The sequence below is a fragment of the Vigna unguiculata genome, chromosome 5 (genome assembly GCF_037176805.1).
Source record: "Vigna unguiculata cultivar grain cowpea cultivar isolate G323 ecotype 2 chromosome 5, ASM3717680v1, whole genome shotgun sequence".
NCBI lineage: Eukaryota > Viridiplantae > Streptophyta > Magnoliopsida > Fabales > Fabaceae > Vigna > Vigna unguiculata.
The window spans coordinates 53,681,531-53,702,773 of NC_140796.1; the positions used below are offsets into that span (position 1 = coordinate 53,681,531).

A 21,243-nucleotide genomic window follows, 5' to 3' on the forward strand; every position below is an offset into this window, starting at 1 on the left:
AGTGTCCATTCCGAAGAACAAAAACCTTACTCTGGATTATGTAATCCGGTTCCTCTATCCACCACCATGTTTGTTGAATTAGTTCACCACCAAAGCATATATGACGACAACGGATGCTTGGTTCTTCAATTTCAAAGCAAACAGGGTTTCAATTTCAGGGGAGGAAGAAGACGAAAGTTTTATTCATTTGTTTGATATATAATGTATTAGGAGCGGGCAAAATGAAAATCAATGAAAAATTTGGGGGTGCAGCAAGAAAACCCAATGAACAGAGAACAAAACAACAGCAAACAAAGACGAAGTTGTGTCTGCTTATCTATTGGGCCTTTCATGGGCCCCATACGAAAATGGGTCGAAGATATCCAAACAGAAAGAGAATTGAAGGAATGAAGTGTGGAGAATTTCTTCCTACACCCCTACTTTTATTCTGCATTCCATAAATATGTTCGATGAAAAAAAAAATACCTTTCAAAATCTTTGATACATTTAAAAGAATTTTATTTTAAAAAACTTATAAACTATTAAATTACACATATTTTGGAATATATTTTGAAATATGATTACATGAAATGATAGTTTCGAAATACTAGTAAAATAATATTATAAATTACAAAAGAAGTATTTAAATAATTCTGGATAGGTTGATGAGAAAAAAAAATGAAATGTACAATTCAAAATAATATTTTACTACCTTAAGTATGCTAAAAAAAGAAACGCACACATGAAATTTCTAAAGAAGGACGGATACAAAAATATTTCAAATTTTTATCTTTTCATGATTTAGTTAGTTACTCGAGTTATTTTTTATTTAAATGAATATATTTACTTTATTAATTATATTAACACAAAAACTAGTTAATTATAGAGATTTTTAGAAAACATTAGAAAGATACAAACTAGTGAAATAGTTTACAGAAATTAAACTGAAAGTAATCATATGGTTCTCTGTTTTCTTTACTATAAGACTATTTAGTTCACCAAAATAAAGTGCTTAACCTAATTGATAATAATAAACTCACGTCTTTTTCTACATCTAAAAATGACAGCCAAGGTAACTTTCGAATTGTTTCTTACTTTCAGAGTTTTGTATTGTGACATTACTTAATTTCATATTCTATTTTGCTTCCAAATAAATTAACATTTGTTTGTATTAGGAGTATATAAAATTAATATATATCATAAAAAACGGGGAAAGTGTGATGTGAGACATAAATGAAAATTGTCACGTGCTGTGATGTGACCTACGCACCAGCTTTGATTGGACGTTACAAGCCGCATGTTCAAATCCACACGTTTTTTATTTTCTATATATTCCTTGTCACCGTCCACACCATACATTTTAATATATTTTTTTTATCACAAGGTAAAACATTATACTATTTTCGAAATATTTTTGTTTAAATAATTTAAAAAAGTTAATGATATTGGTGTTAGACATGAAATTTTAAATTTAATGTTTTTTTAAGTCATATTTTGTAATTAACAATAATTGTAGAGGCCAACAAAATTTATCTCAAACATTAATAATTTTAATTTTAGAGAACACCTTTTTTCTATTACAACTAGTTTATATATTTTATTAATTACTTTATCCAAGATGTGACTGAGAAGATAAATTATAAACATGACATTTATCAAACATAGATAATTGAGATTCTCAAAATAAATATAGAAAACAATTGAAGGTTAAAATTATAAATTATAAATTTTCTCAAACAACAATGGTTGAGAAAGAAAAAATATCTATGAAACAAATTAATTTAATTTTCTGTTAATTTTTTTAACCCCTATAAAAATATTTATTTTATTTCCTATAAAAAGGATTTATTTTAACTAAACTTTCAAATAAAATCAAATATTCAAGAAATAGTCCAAATCAACATTGTTTTGCTTTAAAGTATCGAAAAATGTTGTCGGGCGATGAAAAAAATTATTGTTTCTTAGAGTATTTAATCTCATTATTAGGCAAGTTTTCAATGTCAACGCCACAACTATGTGATTTCTTATCCATGTTTCAAATAAGATGCTATAAATAGAAAAATATTCTGATCAATAATAATAATAATAATAATAATTATTATTATTATTATTGACAATTTGTACAGGTAAAAAAAATTCAACGGTGCAAATAAAATAAAGTAATTTTAGAAAAAAAGTCCAAACCAAAATTCTAGAAAAATGGCAAAAATAAATGTTATATCAATCATGTGTAACACAATAAGTAAGAACAAGAACTGCATAGTTTGGTGACTGGAGTATTTTTTTGTTGGTTGATCTTGTTCACTGTTCCTTCCCAGACCCACCTCTGAGTTCAAAGTAGCCATGGTTTTTTTCTTGAGCAGGGTCAACTTGTTCATCGCTTTTCATCTCCTTTTAGTAACACCCATCTTCGCAGAATCCTCCTTCAGCTCAAATGCAATCTCCACCACCAAGTTCCTAGATTTAGCGAAGGATCCTCAGCTTTTTGATTGGATGGTGGGTATTAGAAGGAAGATTCACGAGAACCCAGAACTGGGTTATGAGGAATTTGAGACCAGTGAACTGATAAGAGTGGAATTGGATAAATTGGGCATCTCATATAAATACCCAGTTGCAGTCACTGGTGTTATTGGCTTCATAGGGACTGGCCTTCCTCCTTTTGTAGCATTAAGAGCTGATATGGATGCTCTTCCTATGCAGGTATACATGATTTCTATATATATATATATATATTTTTTTTCATTTGTTCTTACCATGTTCTTCTAATTGTATCAGGTTTCGAGCTTTTCAATTATTAATATACTTGTTATGGAATCTATCCATCTGAGTTTGATTTATTAATCAATTTTTTCATTGTTAATACTTATACCCTTTTCCAATTTATGGGTTGTATTTCCAGTTGCTACACTGTTTGGTGTATATTTCGTTGATTTTTTTTTTTTTTTTACTTTCCTCAACCTTAGGAATTGGTGGAGTGGGAGCACAAGAGTAAAGTACCTGGAAAGATGCATGCTTGTGGTCATGATGCTCATGTCGCCATGCTTCTCGGTGCGGCAAAGATCCTAAAAAAGCATGAAAATGAGATTCGAGTATGGTTTTTGACTTTTTCTTGAGGCGTTGATCCACTGATAGTTTATATGTTTTGTAGAAGTATTGCTCTTCAAATAGTTTTTCAGTGGGGAGACACTTGCACTGCTTCCAGTTTTACCAGCTTGTCAAGAATATGAGATGTGACTCCTCTAAATGATTAGTTATTCTTCAAGAGAAAAGCAAAACATTTCAAAGCTTTAATGAAAATTGATAGAATAAATTTTCAAAAGATGAAGAAGTAAATAATTAAATATAGGATTGGTTGGATAATAACACAAAAATGCAGTACTAACTCCCATCTCTTTTTGATTGAATAGTTATGCTTTGTTATGCACGTATTCCAAGTAACTACCTATTTGAAATACCAACAGTTGTTTTAGATTCCTTACCTTTTCACTAAAGATTGTGACTCTTCTGATTGCTATGTGCTTTTGCTGTTTAAAACTTTTCTGCCTTTTTTTGTTGTTGTAATCGTGTCAAAGTCAAACATGACATCTGTTTCTGACATTGGCAAATTGTTGGCAATTATGATTTCTCATTATGCAAACTTTCTATGTAACGAACTTTCAATACTCTTATTATCTCCTGGCATGCAACTTTTGTATTAAAGACATAACATGCCTAGAAGAATGCTGCAAAAGAAATGGAAAAGGAAAAGACTATTCCAAGACAGATACTTGAACTTACCACTTTCTGTTCTCAGTTCTGTTTTATTGTTTTAGTTCTTTTATGAATAATTGATAGCATTCCTTACTTTGTCTCCACAGGGAACTGTTGTTCTTGTTTTTCAACCAGCAGAAGAAGGAGGTGCAGGGGCTAGGAAAATTTTAGATGCTGGAGTATTGGAAAATATATCTGCCATATTTGGATTACATATTACACCTACCTTTCCTATTGGTGAAGTGGCTGCCAGGGCAGGTCCTATCTTTGCAGGAAGTGGTTTCTTTGAAGCAACAATAAATGGCAGGGGAGGTCATGCAGCTATCCCTCAGCACTCTATAGACCCAATATTAGCAGCTTCCAATGTGATTGTTAGCTTACAACATATTGTATCTCGTGAGGCCAATCCTCTGGACTCCCAGGTACCCTTATTTCATTTCAATCTGATTCCATTTATTGTTGTTCAAGAGTTTTCATTTTGTGCCATATTTTGAAGCCATGACTACAAGAATGGCCATTCTGTCTTGTATTTTCTCACATACACACTGTGTGGGCATGGGAAAGAACTAAGGGAAAGTAAAATTGCTAGCTTCCCTTGTTTTCTTTCATTCATTCTCTTTTGTTATCTACACATTATTTGGAAGTATTAGTCCCACCTTTTTGTTTCTTAATTTGAGAATTGAGACCTTATGCCTTTCATCATTATATGAAGCATTGAAAGCTTTTGTGTTTTTGAGGGTCTTTGGCAACGATATGCTATCAGAAAACAGCAATTCTGACAACTTATATATAATGAGAAACATACTACAGTATCATTTGTGTGACTGTTTATTGAATATAATGAAGGCCTTGTTTCCAGAAAGAATTCATTGTTTATGGACCAGTCTTCTGTGTCTTCTTAACATAAAGAATATCTCCACAGGTTCTGACTGTAGGAAAATTTCAAGGAGGTGGTGCTTTCAATGTTATTCCAGACTCTGTCACAATTGGTGGCACCTTCCGAGCCTTTTCAAGAGAAAGCTTCATGCAACTGAGACATCGGATTGAGCAGGTTTGTTGTGAAGAATAAATTCATTTGTACATTTGAAGTGAAACTAATGACTTGGCCTTTGTTGCAACCAAGAAAGGATTTTTTTACCCTTGTAGTTTCCACTGAAATTCTATTAGTTGCTAAACCTGAGTCATTCATTTAGGTTATCACCGGGCAAGCTGCTGTGCAGAGATGCAATGCAACGGTGAACTTTCTTGATGAAGAGAAACCCTTCTTCCCCCCAACAGTGAACAATGGTGACTTGCATGAGTTCTTTCAAAGTGTTGCTGGGAGTTTAATTGGTGCCAATAAAGTTAAGGACTTGCAACCATTGATGGGATCTGAGGACTTTGCATTCTACCAAGAGGTTTTTCCAGGTTACTTCTTCCTCCTTGGAATGGAGGATGCCTCTGTTGAGCGTCTTGAGTTACCACACTCACCATATTACAAAATCAATGAAGATGCACTTCCTTATGGAGCTGCACTTCATGCATCATTAGCTACTACCTACCTTCTTAAATTGAATCAAGAAGTACCAGTAGTGGAGGGAAAACATCACGATGAATTATAGCACAGTTCATTGCAAGCCATGATGTTGGGTTATTTATTGGTGCAATCTCGAGGTACTGGGGCATTGGTTTTACACATCCTTTGCTGTAAATGTATCCTATTCAAATTGAATAATTCCATAGAGCTTCTACATTGTAATCATTGACCCTGCTGATCAAAGGGGTAAATCAAATTGGATAGAAGAGGCAACTTTAATTTGATATTTTCTGCAATTTCAAACTCATTCAAGCATCTGCTACTGGTATGAGATGTGGTTTAGATTCAATGTCCTGGATATGGAGACAACTGGTTTTTGAAAAAAGGTGAGTTGTCAATTCCTAGAGTCTAGAGCTTTGAATTACATATAAAAGTCCTAAGAATTGAGATAGAAAATGTGTGACTTTTCCACCACTCGAGTTCGATTTCTCTGCTGAGTTTTTTATGTTGTTCTTTACTAAATATTAAAAACACACTGTTTTGGTATTTTAAAGATAATTTTAATATATTTAAAAATTTTAAAATTAATGGTCATCAATATATTTTGAAAACACAATATAAGAACAACAGAAAAAAATCAGCAGAGAATCCAAACTTCTTACTTTCCTGCATGAAAAGTTGATTAATCAAAATAAATTATAAACTCCAGCATCACGTTAAATTTTCTTAAAACTAGTTGATATTAAATGGAATTGCTCAACACATATATTAAATAATAATAGCAAATTTAAAACTAGATTTTTACTTCAGTTGAATTAACATTTCAATTAATGTATGGCGGGAACAATATTTGTAACTACCTTGTGTTCAAGTAAATTTTTGTATCCAATGAGAGAGTGCATTGGTTCCAAGACCTTGTAGGTATTGTGTAAAGGACAAGAAGTAAAATTGGTAAAAATATGAGAATGATTACCCCTTGGTGAGACGAGTGGCCATGATATGAAAGTGATTCTAACATAAAAGTTATAATTAGTGTGTAGATATTTTAATCGAAGAAGAAACTAATTTATGTTGGTTTATAATTACAAAAAACATCAAACTTTACAAGAAGCGGTTGAAAACTTTAGTTTTTTTTTTTATTATTTCAAAAACTAAAACAAATATACAGATATTTTAAGGGTTTACTTTTTTTTTTTTAAAAAAGTGATTTTTTTTTTTTTTATGGGAAAAAAGAACACTGTTAAGAAACAGGTGCAGGTTTATCTACAACTCCAACCTTGTTGATGAAATAGTTATAACGTGTCCGCCGCGAAACTCAACATTCCGTCGCACAGTGCTTGGTCGGTGCAGCGTGAAGGGTGGAACCAGCGGCGAAATGGCGAGCATTTCAAACTTAACCAACGCTCTGCCACTGCATATTCGAAGGTTTCGACCTTGTGGCTATGCTTCTTCTCTGTCTACTCTCTCTTGTTCTCTCGCTGAGGACGTCGACCCCAAACCACCCATTCCCAAACCTAATTCGTTCTTCCCGAAGCGTGGCCAAACCCTTGAACTCGTGTGCGAGTCCCTCGCCTTCAAAGGCAAGGGCCTCTGCAAGGTCACCGAAACCGGCTTCGTTGTCATGTGTGACCGCGCCCTTCCCGGAGAACACTTCATTGGCCGCGTCACTCGCAAAAAGGGAAATTACGCCGAGGTAGCTACCTCTTCTCTTCTCTTTGGTTTCTATTCCTTTTCCTTTTTCGATTTAATTAACACAACACAGGTAACTAAGGTGAAGACCATAACTCCTCCACGCGATATTGTGGATGCTCCTTGTGTTTACGCTCCGTATTGTGGAGGCTGCAAGACGCAGAACTTGTCCTACGAGGCTCAGCTCAGAGCCAAGGAGGAGCAGGTCCGTGACTTGTTGATTCACGTGGGAAGGTTTTCGCGCGAACTGGTTCAGTTGCACGGCGTTATGAAGCCTATTGTAGCTTGTGATATCCAGTTTCATTATAGGAATAAGGTTGGTGCTAGTTCTTTTTTAACCAGATATCGGCCTCTGGTGAGTAAATGACTTGTGTTGTGTGTTTTACATGCTTGCGTGTGCAGATGGAATTCTCCTTTGGTCCCCAAAGATGGCTGCCTAGAGAATCACTGCATGAACGACGTGTTGATGATGCTGATAATGAAAATGAGAATTTTGCGCTGGGATTGCATGCTCCGGGTTTTTTTGATAAAATTCTAAATGTTGACAAGTGCTTATTGCAATCTCATCCTGCTAATAAGGTATTCAGTGTTATGCTTTATTTACAATTGTAAGCTTGTATAGTGTGTATGTAGTTCTTTTTTTTTTTAATATATTTTGAACCGTATAGATTGCCTAAGGAGCCAATCTAATGCTGTTCTTTTATCTAGATTTGACGTCTTTAAACGTTAAAATCTCATAAGCAAACGAGGTAAAAAAATCCGAGTTCAGGGAATCCCATTTATAGTAGAAATAGAAATTTGGTTTGCTTACAAAACCCTGAGCCACTAAGATAAAACTATTTTTGATCATTATGATAATTATACCCCATGAGAAAGTTAGATGTGTATCTGTGTGTTGGAGGGTGTGCTTGATAGTTTTCAGCCATTTGAAGCTTTTGATTATCTTTGATGAGATGTGCACCTAACTGAAAGGAACTTGCGTGAAAATTGATAATGAGGAGCACTGATATTATGATGAGTTCCATTGTCTTGTTTCACTGCCTTGTGCTTCCTTTCTTGTCCTTACTTTTGCTGCTTTATCCAGTGCAGTGGTTTTGCTAGATATAATTGTTGTCTGAACAGGTACTTGCAGCCATCCAAGAATGTTGGAGAGATCCACAACTTGGTTTTTCTCCATATAATGTTCATTCACACAAGGGATTTCTTAAGCATTTGATGCTGAGAACGGGAAGGTATATAAGTTAAATGTTGTGATTCCTGACTTAATTGTTTTAGGTACTCATGGATACTGTAGTTGTTGTGACTATACTCTAGTGTGACAGGTTAACTATAACAATTTTCCTAAAAACTAGTCCATGGGTATGTATGAATGGATTTGTTGGAAATAGCAATTTGAAGGGATGGAATAGCAATTTATTTCTTTTTGCAGCACACTGAACAACTTGGTTGCAAAATTTGATGCTGTGCATAGCCAGGTGTATACTTAAGAGTTAAAGAGTGTTCATAGTCATTTTTTCACGTGAATTACACTTGTTCTTGTACCTTCAATACATTCTTATATCTTGAATTTGAAGGATACCTTTTTTTTTTATTATTATTATATGATCTTTGTTCCAGGGATATCACAACTGGTCAGCCTGAAGTTATGGTCAACTTTGTGAGCTCTTCCTACAAGCCAGACCTGTTGAAGTTCCTTGTTGATAAAGCTTCTGCATTTCCTGAAGTGGTTCGTAGTCACTTTATATATATTTTTTTTCTTATGAATGTGCTTCTCTTCCTTAACTGTCCAATCTCTTGAAATACGTAATGGAATTTTTTTTTTTCTTTCTGTTGAAGATAGTACTTCCACCTATCAACTTAAGCTTTTTGCAATAGTTGGTTTTCACATGGTAAGCCTATTTGATCGAAAGGTCTAGAGTTTGGTCTGTGCTACAGCTTGAATTTTTTATTATGGATTTTATAAACAAGGGAAAATGGGATTTGTGCATTCTCCATGCTTCTAGCATGTATAACATGAGGGGGTGTGTAAATTACATAAAGCTACCTAGTGGTTCAACCTAACAACTTAAGCTTTTGGGGAAGTTTGTGGTCCTTCCTTAGCAATTATTGTTAAGTTGATATGTCCCTACTTGCTACATTAATTTTTAGTGGTATATCCAGGGAGTAGACCCTGTAATTATCCTATTATAAAGGTGAGGGGGTGACACTTAAACTTGCTTTGAAAGAAGCAACAAAAGGGGGACGGGTTAGAAATCTCTTTAACTTAATTGTTAAAACAGTTGTATACAACTATAAAGTTGTTTTTTGCTGTATTTAGAAGGGTCATAGGCTGTACTCCTTTTTACTGATTTGTACCTTTCCTTAGTCTCAAACACATATATATTGCATCAATGGGGCACCTCACTCAATGTTTTTCTCCGGAATGAAATATATGCATTACCATTTAAGTTGTATGGGCAAACTTCTGGAATTTTTTTGACAAGCTTAATTTTCTAACATCTCTTTCATTCAAGAGTCTGTTGAGCTTGAAGCATGGATAGTAGACAGACCTGATGCACTAACTGATTGTGCAGAAATTCAATTTTTGTTAGAAGAATAGTGATGACAAAGGATTGAACTCTAGACCACTTGGTTGACGGTCATAAAGGTTTTGTTAGTGTCATGAACCAAATATCCCAAAAGGTTAAGCTGTTTCGTTGAAGACATATGAATGGTTTTTAAATTACATCTCTAGCAGTTTGCAATGCAATTTTTAGTCAATATTTTAAAGCCAACAGTCGTATAGAACTTTTTGGAAAATTGTCACATGGAGATGGCCTTGCTAACTTGATTCCAAATTGCATGTATTTATTGCTTTTAATACCATTAAAACTTCTTTACATGAATGCTAGGTTAGTGTCATGAATAATGTAAATACTTCTGTCGGTAACACATCGGTTGGAGAGGAAGAATATACTTTGTATGGGAAATCTAGCATCAGAGAGACCTTAAGAGGCCTTACATTCCAAATATCAGCAAACTCTTTCTTTCAAACAAACACTTATCAGGTTGGCAGTAATCCCAAAAAATTGGCATTCTCTTTATCTGGTCATCTGGCAAGAAAATAATCTTTTTTGTTTTCCTTTCTAGGCAGAGGTTTTATATAAGCTTATAGAAGATTGTGCTGGTGTCAAGGGTGATGGCTCAGAAATAGTCCTTGACCTGTTTTGTGGAACAGGCACCATAGGTCTGACGCTTGCAAGAAGGTAAACTTTTGTCTTGATCTTGTGTTCAGTATTTTAGGATAAAATGTGAAACAATGAGATTAATTTTTTGTCTTCCAATCTATATCAGGGTAAGGCATGTTTATGGCTATGAAGTAGTTCCTCAAGCCATCGCAGATGCTTGTCTTAATGCCAAGATAAATGGCATACAAAATGCAACATTTATCCAGGGAGATCTCAATAAAATTGATGAAAATTTTGGGAAGAATTTTCCTAAACCTGATATCGTCATTTCAGGTTTCAATGCTATTTCTAAGTTTCTTTATTCCTACTCTTTCTTTTGCCTGTTCTGCTGAAAGCTGTTTACTTGAATACAGTCTTAACCAGAAATATGTATGTCGATATCCTTCTACTTATTTGATTTGCCAGTTACTCACCGTGTTTTTCTCATTACTTTCATTTCATTAAATCTTTGTACCGATTTGTATACAATTGAGGTGAACTTGCTTCTATTGACATTTTGTATGGACGGAGATGTGCTAATTTATATTGGTATTTTTAAATGCCTGATCAAGACATCAATATACAGTCAGGAAATTTTCTTCCGATAGACTGAAAATTATAATTGACAAGATTGACTGTGTTTTTCTGTATACCAATGCATTCTCACATGTGTAAACAAAATGCAGATCCCAATCGTCCAGGAATGCACATGAAGTTGATTAAATTCCTGCTTAATCTTAAGGCACCTCGCATAGTGTATGTGTCATGTAATCCTGCCACATGTGCACGTGATCTTGATTTTCTTTGTCATGGCGTGGTATGTGTTATTTTATTTTATGTTCTTGTGCTTTGAGATTCAATTATTTGAGCTGTTGAAGTTTTTGTGTAGGCCGAACAGAATATAGAAGGATGTTACAAGCTGATAAGCCTACAGCCAGTTGACATGTTCCCACACACACCTCATATTGAGTGTGTTTGCCTTCTGGAGCTTCAGTAATCTATGATCAATTAAAACTTCCATATCAAGGTTGAGCACTATTTTATTTTCTCTGCTACATTTGGGACTATTTGGGAGTTTACATCTTGGATTTTTTTTGGAATATCTAAATCATTAATTCTTATGGTCTAGATTTTGCAAAAGGCTAACAAATAAGCCTATAGATTCTATTTGTAATTACTATAGATGCCATTTGTAATTACTATTTCTTAAAGAAAATGACTGTAAAATTTAGAATTCAATGGATGACTGGACTCTGGATTTATGCCGCTCTGCTGGATTAACTGAATTGCATCCATGGGCTCATGGCTATAAGAAACTGCTGGAAAAATTATCAATCTCATATTCTCTTCTATTTAGCGTACAGTATGGTTACCCTGTTCTCGAGAGTTTATTAAATGGCTGCATCTAACTATCAATGCGGTCAAGTTATAGGTTATCTCTGTAACATTGCCTGTTAATGAATTTTCGCAATGCATAATTGGCCACAGATGGTATGACTTAAGTTTTGAGTTATGGGCAATGCGTACCAATTCAAATTCTTTTTCTTTACAGTTGTACTGTTGTTTGTTTACTTGTTTGCTCCTTTATTTATCTGTTTCTTGCGTGACTTTCAGGAAATTACCAGCTTAATACAATATACAAATCAAGGTTTGATCTTCAAGGCGATAGATAGGAAAACTCGTACATTTATGCTGCAAGGTGTGACACTATTACATTAATGCTTTGCCGACCAAAAATTAATTTTGAATGGTTATAGCATTGGAAAACAAGCAAGGACTACACTGTTGCAACCCTACAAAAGTTTCTCATACATTAGTATTTATGCAGAGGTTCCAAAAGATTGGATTCATGCTTAGCAGCATCCAAATGTGGATTACCGTTGAGTGTTGATCCCACTTCACGTGATCCGACAAGTCCATCATGAGATTGATCATATGCTACAATTGTCAGATCCTTGCATACTTGAGGTGGAAGTGCAAGTCCATCTTGAAATATTAGATGTTTCGCTGGATGTGTGAACAGTGTTCACTTGGTGTATAAATATATCATTTTTTTTTAATTTATATTAGGAAGAAGACTAAGTGCTATTGTTGTGGCTGTATAAGGAAAAAAGGTGGTATTGATTGGCATTTGTTTTCAAGTAATTTTGGATGCTGTATTTGTACTTTACCAGTCTTAATGAAATCGGGGGTGGGGAGAATGGTATTGGAAGAAGCTATTAAGAGAGAGATCTTGGTGAATAATGTCTTTGAGGATTTAGCCTTAAACCAAAATCAATGGCATTGTGTAATTCATGTAGCTTACCTTACCCGGTGGAATAAAACTTTTGTATTTGTACTGTTACTCTAGGTCTGTTTTTCTGTAGGATCAAAGGGTACTGTTTAAACTGAAAGCAGGCAATAAATCTTGCTGGTACAAACATAATTTTGTACTTTAAACAAGACTTGCATCTTTCACAATACTCCCCTTATTATAGAAGTTTATCAGAGAAAATGGTTATAGATATTGTTCAAATGTTTCCATTTTTGTATTGATCCTTGACGTTGAGTTCCTGATTTAGAACTGAGGCAAAGATTTGATGACCTGTGGCCTATGGTCATCATTTGTGTTCTGGACTGCTGATGGCCAAAATGTTGCCACAGCAAACAAAGGAAGCACGCACCCCTTTGATAGACTAGTTGTTGTACTTGTCTGTAATTGATTGTTCTTAATGGCAATAAATTGCAATCTATCTTGACATTTACTTGATTTGTCTGGCCTGTATTTCAGATGAAACTTCGGTACAACATGGTGAAACTGAAAGCCCCACTGACTGGTATTTTCATTAAAAGACATGGGCACAGAAACAGGGACTATGGTAATTTATTCAAACTCTACTCTGTAACATTCATAAACAAAGCTAGGGCTTTAAACGGTGCGAAACACGATATTGTTTTCTCCCCGTGACACACTCATGTCAATAATTTTAAAGTACGGACAATTGACCAGCTTGGTTTAAAAGTTACGTTACAGATGCTATCTCACTACAGATATTGGCATTAATGGGGTTAGGCTTGAGCAAAAAAATTCAACTGATCGAATCCGAGGAATCTAAAAACAATATGACACTTAAAGGTGGTTTGGGTTGGATTAGTGTGTAGTATTGAAGGAATAAAATTGAATAAATGGAAAGGGATAGTCGGATACAGAAAGTGGATTACAGTTCTCGGAGTATTTGACCCGACCCGAAATTAGTTTAGTGTTTACATTATTATAGATATAAAAAGAAAAGTTTGTGAATCTTAATTGTTAGTCGCCGTTTTGCGTAGTTGCATTGTATCTTTTGTTCAATATACCTTATCCACCGTATATCCAAACAATCTGAAATCTGGATAATCCAAATCTGATAAATTCAAAAGTGTAAATAGTCAGATATGAATTTAAAAATATTATATTCAAATTGTGTTGGATCAGTTAGAATGGGTCCGAATACTTTGCAAATAAATGATGAGCGATGAGACAAGGGGGATTCTAATATGTGTGGTTTGATTGTATTCTAAGTGTTGTTTGACTCCTCTAAAGCTGCTGTAAAATTGTCTTTATTATAAAATTAAATAAAATAGTGGAGATGTACTTCAACAAATAAATAAGAGTTGTAATTGTTAATTAACAGGGATCGGGTTTTTTATTGGATAATGATACGTGGGAGTAACAGGTCCATGGAATGAAAAGAAAAAATGTTACTAAAACCGTGGATAGAATATTTTTGGGTGGATGGAATATTACAGGAGTTTGTCTAACTGGATTAATTAATCTTTCTAATATAATTAAGAAAATTTTCCCTCGTATTATTTGAATTTTGATTCACTTTTGCAGTTTTAGATTGTAATTAATGTTAATATTGAAGTTCAAATTTGTTGAAACTAAGAGTTTCTTACGTCTACTCTTGTAGACGACAGCGAGATACACAGAAGTTGAAGCAATGTAATCATTTCCTCCAATCAAGCATACTTTCTATTCTGTGGTACTATAAATTTGGACGAACTTCAATTTTCAAATCGAGTTTCTTAAAATGATTCTACCATTCTTTTATTTTTAAGAAGAAGAAAAAATGGAAACAATGTAAAAAAAAAAAAAAAATAGAGTTGAAGTAACATTTATGAAGGTGGAGATAAAAATAGGTGCAGTAAAAGTTAGAAGAAGGATGGTAACATTTGAAGTTAAAGAAGGAAGAAGGGAAAAGGACAGGGATGATTGTGTGGGGCCTGGTGTGGTGTGCACGTGGGGGTCAACATCATCATCTTCCTCATTGTAGGGTCTTTCATTTTATTTGGTTGTTGAGCTAAAGCCATTGAATGTGACAAACCCCTTCTATGTGCATGCATGGATTAAAAAACACTCACTCGCTGCCATAAAAGAGAGGTTGAGAAGCTTTTTTACGACCACGACAACTCACCATTGATCTTAATCCTTTCCCTTTTCCCATCTCATCTTTCGCCGACATCTTTCTTTCATTTCTCTACCTTATCAATATATATACAAATAATTCTACACTCGTTCTCTTCAAATTCTGGATTCAAGATAATGTCTTTAGGTCTACTATAATTAATGTTGAATCTTCTGGGTAAATCTAGCATAAGTATACTAGAGATTGTAATATTATGATGTTTTCTTTTATTAACTTTAACATGATGAAATATAGGAGTTACGTAAAAATGAATCGGTGATAAATACATATAGAAACAAATGGCGGTTAAAAAGTACTGAAAAAGTGTTGTTATAGAACACATGGTGAGTGATGTTGCAGAGAAGGAAGGATATATGTACGATGGAGCTGGCAATGGGACACCTCAGTTAACATTATTCAGAGCTCGGTGAAGACTGCTACATGTGTCTCTTGTTTGTCTTCATATATATCAAAAAATGTACACTAAATTTTGACAATTATTTTTTATTAATTATTGATATTTTTTAAGTAATTTTTCATTTTTTTATTTTTAAAATTTTAAATTAATTAATAAATATTAATATAAATAGTAAGAAAAAATTATTAAAATTTAATTGTTGAAATATATTTTTCCATATATATATATATATATATATATATATATATATATATATATATATATATATATATATATATATATATATATATATATATATATATATATATATATATATCCCTTATTTTTTCTATTTCTTTCCGTGTTTGTTTGCAAAGGTTAATTATTAGATGAAGTTGTGTCACTTTACAATATTTCCTAAGTTTTTACTTCCATAAAAAAATTATTTTTTGTTTACAATTATTTTACTATTATAAAATGGTAGTTATTGATATTAAATAAGTAGATACAAACTCTATTTTACAAATTATTTTTATAAATTAAATTAGATTTAAGTTTCTGTATTAAAAGAGAAGTTATATAAAAAAAAGACATTTTCTTTATATAATAAGTGTGTCAAGTACAACACAAGTGTTAAAATTCTAATATTTTGTTAAAAGAAAATAAACTGATTGAGGAGACTTTTGTATATTAAATGACCATTCTTCTGGGTTAGGTCTCTTAAATTATAATATCATTTGTGTACTTTCTAGAACTGAAGGTTTGAAAAAGTTTATTATGGAATAGTATATTAAAAGTGTGCATAGTGCATTGTATTGTATCATTCATCTATCCCATCTTTATTCAATGCTTTAATTAATTTGAATTTGACTCAACCATATATAGAACCTGCACTTTACATAAAACTCTTTCCTTTAAATCATTGCTCCATGCTTATCTCACTTTTTCTCTAAACTTTCCATCCTTATGCAATAACTTGTTTTGAAACTAATGGGAAAGGAGAGAAAGTGACAAATTAATGTTTCTTATACGAAGAGAAAGACAAGAAAAAAAAAAGTGGAAAAGAGATGGAAGATAAAATAAAGGGTTAAATATGTTTTTAGTCTTTTTTGAAATTTTATACCAATTTAGTCTTTCATTTTTAGAAATACGTGGATTTAGTCATTCTTACCAAATTTTGTTAACTTTATTTGATATTTTAAACGCATTTTATGATAATATTTGAATTAACATTAAAGCAAAAATGTGTCAAACAATGTAAACAATTCAAATACTATCATGAAATGCGTTTAAAACGTCAGATAAACTTAACAAAGTTTGGTTAAAATGACTAAATTCACGTATTTTTAAAGATAAAGAACTAAATTGATCAAAAGTTTTGAGAGAGACTAATTCTAAATTTCATTGAAACTTGAGGGAGCAAATAACTTGTCAATATATAATAAGTAGGTTAAACTTTACCTAAATGATTGACATAAATAAATTCAAGTTTTCTTATTATTAAGATTAATTTTTGTTTGGAGGATCTAATTTTTTTTTTCAATTTAATGTTTAATAAATAGTTTTTTGATCTAAATATGTAATATTATAATGTTATCTTCTTCGATTTTACTATTTACTGATTTTTTATTAAATGGAATATCTGTTATATAATCTAAATTATTGAAGAATGATATATCTTTATTCTCTTTTTGTATGTATTGTAAGTATTGGCATATAATAAAATATTTACCGGTTCTTTTATTAAATTGAAACGCCTGTTATATAATGTAAATTATTGAAGAGTGATATATCTTTATTTTTTTTAATATGTATTGATATATAATAAAATGAAAAAACAAGTTGAGAAATTAATAAAAAAATGTAAGAATACGTCAAACATCAATTAACAAAATAATCTAATAATAAAGATGAAATAAAACTAAACATTTGTTGTAGAATTAGAACTTAAATTTTATAATTTATTAAATACACAGATTAAAAAAGCTTAAATGTGTGTTTCATGCGCACGGTTAATCCTTCTATTTTCATTTATTGATGAAAACATAATAATAATAATAATAATAATAATAATAATAATAATAATAAAATAAATAAATAAATGAATAAATATGTATATTGAAAATTGTATAAAATATGATAATAATGCTAAGTATGGATGGTCGTTGGATCAAATGGCTTGGTACCACCCATGTCATAATATGATGATACAACTCCCTTCTTGTTTTTTTTTTCGTTTCACTACACATTACTAAGTGATTTTAAAATGTTATAATTTGACAAATGACAATTAATGTTTTAAAAATATTGATTAAAGAACTAAATAGACTAATTTCATTGGAATATGTAATTAAAATTTTATCAATCAGTAGCTTTTATTTTTGTAAATTTTATTTTTTAACTTTTCTCACGTTTTATCATCAACTTTATAATTTTTATATACCTTATGGAAGTTTTAAATGTCAGATAAAAATGACGTAGTGTGATGAAAAATATTAAATATAAGATCAAAATTAGTTTTCTTAAAAATCAATAACAAAATAATATTTTTTTTTCCTCTTTAAAACGTCATTGCCTCATTAGTAATTTAGAAAAAGATGTATGGAAATATTTTTTTTTTATAAAATAAGAGAAATAAATAACATAAATAATAAAGTATGTAAATAATAATAATTGAGTTGTAAAATATATAGCTAAGTTTAGTTTCTTTAATAAATTTTGGTACTACTTCTAATACCAAAATTATCCTTTTAATCTACCAATTATTGTAAGTGACAATAAGACCTTTATCCTTTCTATAGATATATATATATATATATATATATATATATATATATATATATATATATATATATATATATATATATATATATATATATATATATATATATATATTGGCAAACTATAAAATTTAAATGTATAAATATTGTGCCAGTACGTGAATAAATGGTAATAAAAAAATATTTAATGATTTGTTGTGGCTGAGCTGTGAACCAATGAAAAGTGGTCATGCTAATAAAATCGTTGGTGAATTAGATTATGATTATCATTTTTCTAATTTTTAATTTTTATTATTTATTATATAACGTGGTTTAATATAAATTATTAATTAATATATTATTATTATATATATTTTTAAATATTAATTATTCACATTACATAACGTTAAATAAAAAATAAAAAATTGAAAATCATAATATAATTTTTCAAAATAAAATTCTAAAATGAAGACGGTAAGCAGCTAGTTATTGAGCCGAGCCGATAAACTAACAGCTACCATCCTATATTCTTGGGCTGGGCAGGCATATGCTCAGTGCAGGCCCACAGTGGGGCCCACTAAATTGAAAATGAACGGGCCTTTCTCCAGTCACACTTCATAGTTGAAACTCTGTTTTCCGTTTTTACTTATGGAAGAAATTACCATCAATGTATAAGCATGGAATGAAAAAAATAAAATAAAATTTCAGTGGTGTTATATAATAGGTTTCAAGCTATTAGGTGTCACGATCTATTTTTATTAAGATTGTTTTTTCTGCAAAAAAGACTCTAATCTTAATATAAGTTTTATGAACATAACAACTAGTATGAAGTTTAGTCAAGATACAAGAGATATAACTATGCTACGCTACTTTTGAGAATTTGTTTTACAATTTTTATTTCAAAAGTAAAAATTCTATAAGACTTACACTTTTATTACTTTTTTATATGACTGTTGGCAAAAATATACATTAACAAGTCAGAATTTTTTTTTATTCTTATTATCTAGTGTTTTACCTGGAATCTTGTTTTTTTTTTTTTCAAGACCTTAATTTTAGGATCTCTTATGTGAAATTGTAATTCTTTTTTCTTATAATAAGATGTACATTATGATGTTGATGTTTAAAAATGTTATATATAAAAATAAAAGAGGTGGTATTAAATGGAAGATAAAGCCAAAATATTGAAGTGAAACTTTATTATAAATGGGAGAGAAAAAACAAGAGTAGATGAAATAGATAAGAAGGTGAAAATGACATTTGAGTGAAGTGGGATGAATGGTAGATACCTTCACACTTCGTATCCACCTACAATTCCTCTACAAGGTTAAGTTTTAACACCTATTTAATTTACTATTCAATATCGTCAATAATTTTAACAAATTTTAAATATATATAAGCACCTTAATTTCACATGGGCTTTAAAAGTAAGTAAGTCACATTTGAAAGAAGACATCACTGCTTCTAATTAAATATATTTGAATTAAACTAAATTATACTGAATTGTATAAAAGATTGAATTATTTAAAAAATTGAACCAACTTATGCTAATTTAAATTTTAAAAACTAAATTATTCTCAAATAAAACTATTTATGAAACTAATCTGAGTTATGAGATTAAACAATATATTAATAAATAAATAAACAAGATATTTAACAGTAATAATTTAAACAATTCACATCATTTCACGTCATTCAAAAGCAATTTAGAATAACATGTTGAAGTCATACTTAATATTTTTTAATTTGTATTAAAATCATACTTACAAATACGGATTTATCTTAATTCTAAAAAGAAGCTTAAAATTGAATTTTTATAAACACGATTCCGTATACACTAAAAAGAATCACTAAAGTTCTATTTATAAACTCGTCTTCATCCAAAAATTAAAATATAATAATCTGAAGAAGTTAGGTTTTTAAACAATGACTTCTAAATAAAATACATTTAAACTGGTAAGTACGGCTTAGATAAGATTTTAACATTAAAAAAAGGCATGTTTTAAAATAACGTTTTTTATGAAGATGTTGTTCCAAACATAACTTATTTACGTAAATTTTAGAAAAAATATTACACTATAATTCCTCTTTGGCCCTTAAACTTTTTTTATTTCTTTACACATTTTGATGACTTATTAATGTAAAAGTAAAAAGCCTTTATTGCTCTTAAGTAACCGACTTTAATTTTCTTTTAAAAAGTTTTCATTTTTAGGTTCATGAATGGAAACAAGATAATAAAGAAGTACAATTTCAGTAACATATTAAAGCCCCAGTACAATTCGTCACAAAATATTGATGCTTGAAACCATAATCCAGACAAAATATTACTATTTTAAAGTTTAGAAATTAACAAGAGATGCATGTTGGATTTTTTAAGAGAGAAATTTATTAGAGAAATATAACATCGATGAAATATAAGTCTAACTTACATATAAGAGATTGATATTATAAGAGATTGATATTATTTTTAATCTAAAATCTTAAGATCATATATTTATGGTTCTTTATTTTTTACTTTTATATAGTGTGAATTTTATTATTTTTAGTTGACCTAAGATTACCAACAAATTGCATGATAATTTAATTTGGGATGAAATTTGAGTGAGCATAGTATTTGTACTGTAGTGGACGGTGAAAGAAGAGAGTTGAGAAGCCATTGAATGAGGTGTAATGATGGGGTGCATGTGAGGAGCTCATGAGAAGTGAGAGCCCTCCTTCGTTGTCTCCATGGGAGCAATGCAATGAAATCAAACCAACTCAACTCTTTTAAAGTTCAGACATAACCACAAAACCTGACCAGACACACATTTTGCCATACCAACCAACTTTCTCTTTCTCCTAATTTCACCCTCTGCTACTCTGCCACCACTTTTCCTCTTCCACTATTCCCTTAAGAGAATAATACTATTCCCAAACCATTTTCTCATCCCCACTTTTAATAAGCGGTTATATACCAAAAAAATTTACAGTATTTTAAATTGGGTTGCTCCTGTATTACACTTTCAACTGTTGTTTATGTAGTCAAGAGATTAAAGAAGATGAAACTGAGTTCCCTGTACTTAATACAGCTATAACATGCATAAAAAGCAGAGAGGCATTTTATATATAATATTAATATGCAAGTAAAACTCACTCATTTGATTAATACAGGTCACTAAGTTTTCAAGGTGGAGCATTTCAAACTGCAGAAAGTTGAATCTTACACATCAGTACTGTGGTTCTGATATAATCAGTAGATTCCTCAAACAATTTACCACTCCCACTTAAACAATTACGATAGTAGAAAGTTAGAAACATCACAAGGCTATGATTAAAACTATGATTAACAACAATCTTTGGAAAAAGAGAGTGATGCTGGAATAGGTGCTCTCACTTTCACTGCAACTTTACAGTGCGCATGGAATATCCATAAGCAACCAAAAAGAGGTCAGAGCTTTCCCCACTTAAAAAGAATACAAAAAGATATTAAAATATTCAATCAGCTGAGATTCAAAATTTTCATGTTCCCGTCTCTGCAAAAATA

At 31.2% G+C, this 21,243-nt stretch overlaps 2 protein-coding genes across 3 annotated transcripts; both read left to right on the plus strand.

Moving 5' to 3' along the window:
* The first annotated feature begins 2,227 nt into the window (after window positions 1–2,227).
* On the plus strand, window positions 2,228–5,552 carry LOC114183835 (IAA-amino acid hydrolase ILR1-like 4). The gene is made up of 5 exons (XM_028070990.2): window positions 2,228–2,679; window positions 2,943–3,068; window positions 3,837–4,151; window positions 4,652–4,780; window positions 4,923–5,552. Exons 1-5 carry the CDS (start codon window positions 2,323–2,325, stop codon window positions 5,328–5,330), a joined length of 1,335 nt encoding a protein of 444 aa, XP_027926791.1. The 5' UTR covers window positions 2,228–2,322; the 3' UTR covers window positions 5,331–5,552.
* Window positions 5,491–12,484, plus strand: LOC114183834 (RNA methyltransferase family protein). 2 transcript variants are annotated; one of them, XR_003604521.2, is made up of 13 exons: window positions 5,491–5,631; window positions 6,479–6,938; window positions 7,008–7,250; window positions 7,337–7,513; window positions 8,057–8,166; window positions 8,552–8,660; window positions 9,826–9,981; window positions 10,064–10,179; window positions 10,268–10,434; window positions 10,827–10,957; window positions 11,030–11,167; window positions 11,755–11,839; window positions 11,969–12,484. XR_003604521.2 is itself a non-coding variant. In XM_028070989.2 (12 exons), the coding sequence occupies exons 1-11, from the start codon at window positions 5,573–5,575 to the stop codon at window positions 11,135–11,137; spliced, it is 1,836 nt and encodes a 611-aa protein (XP_027926790.1). In that variant the 5' UTR covers window positions 5,491–5,572; the 3' UTR covers window positions 11,138–11,167; window positions 11,755–12,484. The 2 variants fall into 2 exon arrangements, 1 of the variants encoding a protein (XP_027926790.1); XM_028070989.2 differs by having other exon boundaries at window positions 11,755–12,484.
* The last annotated feature ends 8,759 nt before the right edge of the window (window positions 12,485–21,243 follow it).

What these genes read in the sequence shown, in the direction of transcription:
- LOC114183835 (XM_028070990.2), top strand. Translation starts at nt 2,323, where the DNA reads ATGGTTTTTTTCTTGAGCAGGGTCAACTTGTTCATCGCTTTTCATCTC. An exon ending in TGGATGCTCTTCCTATGCAG is followed by an intron (nt 2,680 to 2,942) that starts GTATACATGATT and finishes CCTCAACCTTAG; the next exon opens with GAATTGGTGGAGTGGGAGCA. An exon ending in TGAGACATCGGATTGAGCAG is followed by an intron (nt 4,781 to 4,922) that starts GTTTGTTGTGAA and finishes TCATTCATTTAG; the next exon opens with GTTATCACCGGGCAAGCTGC.
- LOC114183834 (XM_028070989.2), top strand. Translation starts at nt 5,573, where the DNA reads ATGAGATGTGGTTTAGATTCAATGTCCTGGATATGGAGACAACTGGTT. An exon ending in AAAAGGGAAATTACGCCGAG is followed by an intron (nt 6,939 to 7,007) that starts GTAGCTACCTCT and finishes AACACAACACAG; the next exon opens with GTAACTAAGGTGAAGACCAT. An exon ending in ACCTGATATCGTCATTTCAG is followed by an intron (nt 10,435 to 10,826) that starts GTTTCAATGCTA and finishes AACAAAATGCAG; the next exon opens with ATCCCAATCGTCCAGGAATG.